Raw genomic sequence first — 3,273 nt, forward strand, 5'->3', positions numbered from 1 at the left:
CCTGAAGCATCCTGCGTTATCTCACCTTGTGAAGACTTCTAGCAACTGCCAATAAGAGAGCTTTCCCCATCCCCAGCCCATAAATACCCCTGTGTGAACAATAAAAGTTTGCAGCTTGATCAGAACTACTGTCTTGCTGTCGTCTCTCTGTGTCTCTTGTCCCTTCATTCCTCCCCATCTAGGTTCGCTGCCCACGTTGAGGTGTCCTGCTGGTCGGGACAGATTTTGGTTACTTTGTTTAACATTATTGAGATATATATTCACATTGTACTCTGTATCAGTATTTCTTTTGTTATGACAGTAATATTCAAACATGTATATGGATGTTATATATCATTTTATATTTGTTCATAAATATATATATGAACATGTGCTTATACATATGTGGCTAATGTGTTTATGAGAGTGACAAAGTAGCTTTACATCAGTTTAGCCAGAAGCTGAACTTTCTCTCTCCATTTGGTTTGCACAACTTTTGTTTTATATATATATATATACACACACACACACACACACACACACACACACACACACACAAATGTGTTTATCCATTCTTGATGAACATTTGGATTTTCATCTATTTCCTAGTGTAAATGGTGCTGCTATTAACATATATGCACAAGTGTTTGAATATCTGTTTTTAATTCTTTGGGGAATATAGCTAAGAATGGAACTAGTAGGTCATATGATAATTTTATTTTCACATTTTTAGCAATCATCATATTTTTTTCAATACTCACTGAATTACCTTATATCCTTACTGTAAGTGTATAGGGCTTTCAAATTCTTCACATGGTTTCCAACAATTATTTCTATTTCTTTTTTTTTTTAGTGGAGACTTTCTATTGTTCAAGAAGTGCAGTCTCATGGTGTTTGTGTTTTTGTTGTTGTTGTGGTGGTTTTGAACACCTTGGTGGTCTGCCTCTGAGCTCCATCTCCTGCTCTTTTAATTTTTACTTAGAGACAGAATCTCACTAAGTCACCCTGGGTGCCCTTGAAATTGCATTTCTCCTGCTTTAGTCTCCTGAGTAGCTTGAATATAAGCATGCACATATTATTAGACAAAAAGAAAGAGAAAAGCATCAATGAGCCTCTAATAGAATTTCACTGAAAGAAACTTTAAAGAACAGCAATGCAGGAAGAAAGGAAATAGACCCAGTGTAAACGTCTGAGATCCAAAGTAAAAGGAAACTATAATAGTTTATAATATGCTAAGGAGGCCAAGTATAGCGACAATTAATGTAAATAACTTAAAACAAGATGTACATACAACAGAATATTATTCCCAAGATATTTGCTAAGTATTTAGATTACTTTGTTCTAACAAAAAAATTTATTCCTATCTTAACAATTTTTTCCAGAGGGAAAATTTTATGAACTAAAGAAAACAGTATTAATGAAATTGGCAAAGTAGCTTTACATCAGTTTAGCCAGAAGCAGAACTTTCTCTCTCCATTTGGTTTGCACAACTTTTATTATGTGTGTGTCAGCACTTATCAGCACCAAAAGACTGATGGTGCCATAGCCATTGGCCACAAGAATTTGAAGACACAACAGGATGGGGTCACCAGTCTATGTCATGACTACAGTCAGTGAAAAGATGGAGTCCACACAGTACAAGACCTCAAAGCAGTTGATGAGCAACAGAATAGTGTAAGTGGCCCTTTCTTCTGGGGATCTTCGTGGAGAAAACCTGGAGGTACGAAGAGACATGACTTGTTTTTTATGTCTATGCAAAAGATTTATCATGTATGCACTTGAAAAAACCATCAGACCCAGAAATAAGAGATCTCTCAATGCCATCAAGGCAAGAAAGAGGCTCCTGTGTCTGTACCTCATGAGCAGAAGGGAACAGTGGTCAGTAAGAAACAGAAGACCAGGCTGGGTCTTATTGGGTGTGGCCACAGTGCAAAGAAGCAGGTTGCTGGAGAGGGTCATGGTGAGAGCCCATAAGAAGACAAATAGCCCCACAATGGGATTTGTGGATGTCAGTTTGAAGTTGGCCAACCAGGAGCCATTGGGACTAATGGTGATGGCCTGAAGCACACTCAGGACACAGGTGGTGCAGATGGACAGCCCCCTCATGACCTTGTGCAGGAAGACAAGTACTTTGCATTTGAAGTCACCTGGAATGTCCTGTGTTTCCCAAATGTCTGTAGACACCAAAAGGCCCATGGTGAGGAGCATGAGGATGTGTGTTAGGGCCAAGTGGGTGACAGGGAGGTCAGTGAGCCTGGGCTTGTGGCCCATAAAGACTGGCAATGTGAAGGCAAAGCAGAATGGTGTTAGCTGTGATCCCAATGCCAGCCTGGGATAGAAGGCTTTTCTTAGGGCAACATAACTGAAATGTGGGTCCATCTTCATTGGGAATCTGGGGAGAAAAACAGGGGCAGTGGAGAGCAATTCCTTTTTCATTGCCATGCTTCCAGTTCTACCTTCCCTTACAATCTCTAGAATTATCATCTAACAAAACAACAAAAATCTTTGTGAGTAGGGTAGGCTATTAGTCTTAATGTTAATTTCAAATCAATGGTTGGTGGTGGCTCCGTGGTAGAGTGCTGGCTTAGCATAAATAAAGCCCTGATTCCATGCAAATCACTGAAAGAGAAAAGAAAAAGTAAGTAAAAAATAAGTAAAGAATAAATTTCACCTTAAGCATCATGCATTCTTCTGAAGAATGATTTTGCATACCTCCCATTCATCACTTGGAAGTGCTGAGATTTCACCCCTCTCTTTGAACCTGTACCACCATGTTTTCTGATGTAGCATAAATCATGTTACTTAATGGTGAGGTTTTGTTTGCTTTTCCATCTTCCCTGCAGCTTTCTCTATGTGAAGATACTGCCTTCTCTGGCTTGCATGTGCCATATCTGAAACACTGTGGCTTACATAAAATTTATTTACCATAAGCTGTCAATGTAAAGTTTGGATAAGCAGTAATCAGAATCCTTCAGGGAAATAATACCAACAAGCCTGTTCCCATGGATCATTCAAGTGCAGAATTTTAAGGGATTTAGTAATTTCTGTGCTCTTCTCCTATGACTTTTATTTATCTCAAGCCCATCATTTATTAGCTGGGGGAACACTTTCACTTCATCTAGGTTTCAATTGATTTCATGGGCAAATGGCAATCAGCTTACACTTTCCTTGTAGCATTTTTGGAGTGAGTAATTAGATAGGTGTCTGACACATATGAAGCACTATAATACGGTTCATAACTTTTTGTCTCTTATCTTAGTGTGGTTTATAAATGTGATATATTAAGGACTTCCT

The 3,273-nt window shown here is 38.7% G+C and overlaps 1 protein-coding gene across 1 annotated transcript; it reads right to left on the bottom strand.

The window, feature by feature from the left end:
- Window positions 1-1,572: 1,572 nt before the first annotated feature.
- On the bottom strand, window positions 1,573-2,421 carry LOC143404059 (putative vomeronasal receptor-like protein 4). The gene has a single exon (XM_076862414.1). It carries the CDS (start codon window positions 2,419-2,421, stop codon window positions 1,573-1,575), a length of 849 nt encoding a protein of 282 aa, XP_076718529.1.
- Between the last annotated feature and the right edge of the window lie 852 nt (window positions 2,422-3,273).

Source organism: Callospermophilus lateralis, chromosome 7 (genome assembly GCF_048772815.1).
Source record: "Callospermophilus lateralis isolate mCalLat2 chromosome 7, mCalLat2.hap1, whole genome shotgun sequence".
Lineage (NCBI taxonomy): Eukaryota > Metazoa > Chordata > Mammalia > Rodentia > Sciuridae > Callospermophilus > Callospermophilus lateralis.

Coding starts and splice junctions, on each gene's coding strand:
- LOC143404059 (XM_076862414.1), bottom strand. CDS start 2,421: ATGGCAATGAAAAAGGAATTGCTCTCCACTGCCCCTGTTTTTCTCCCC.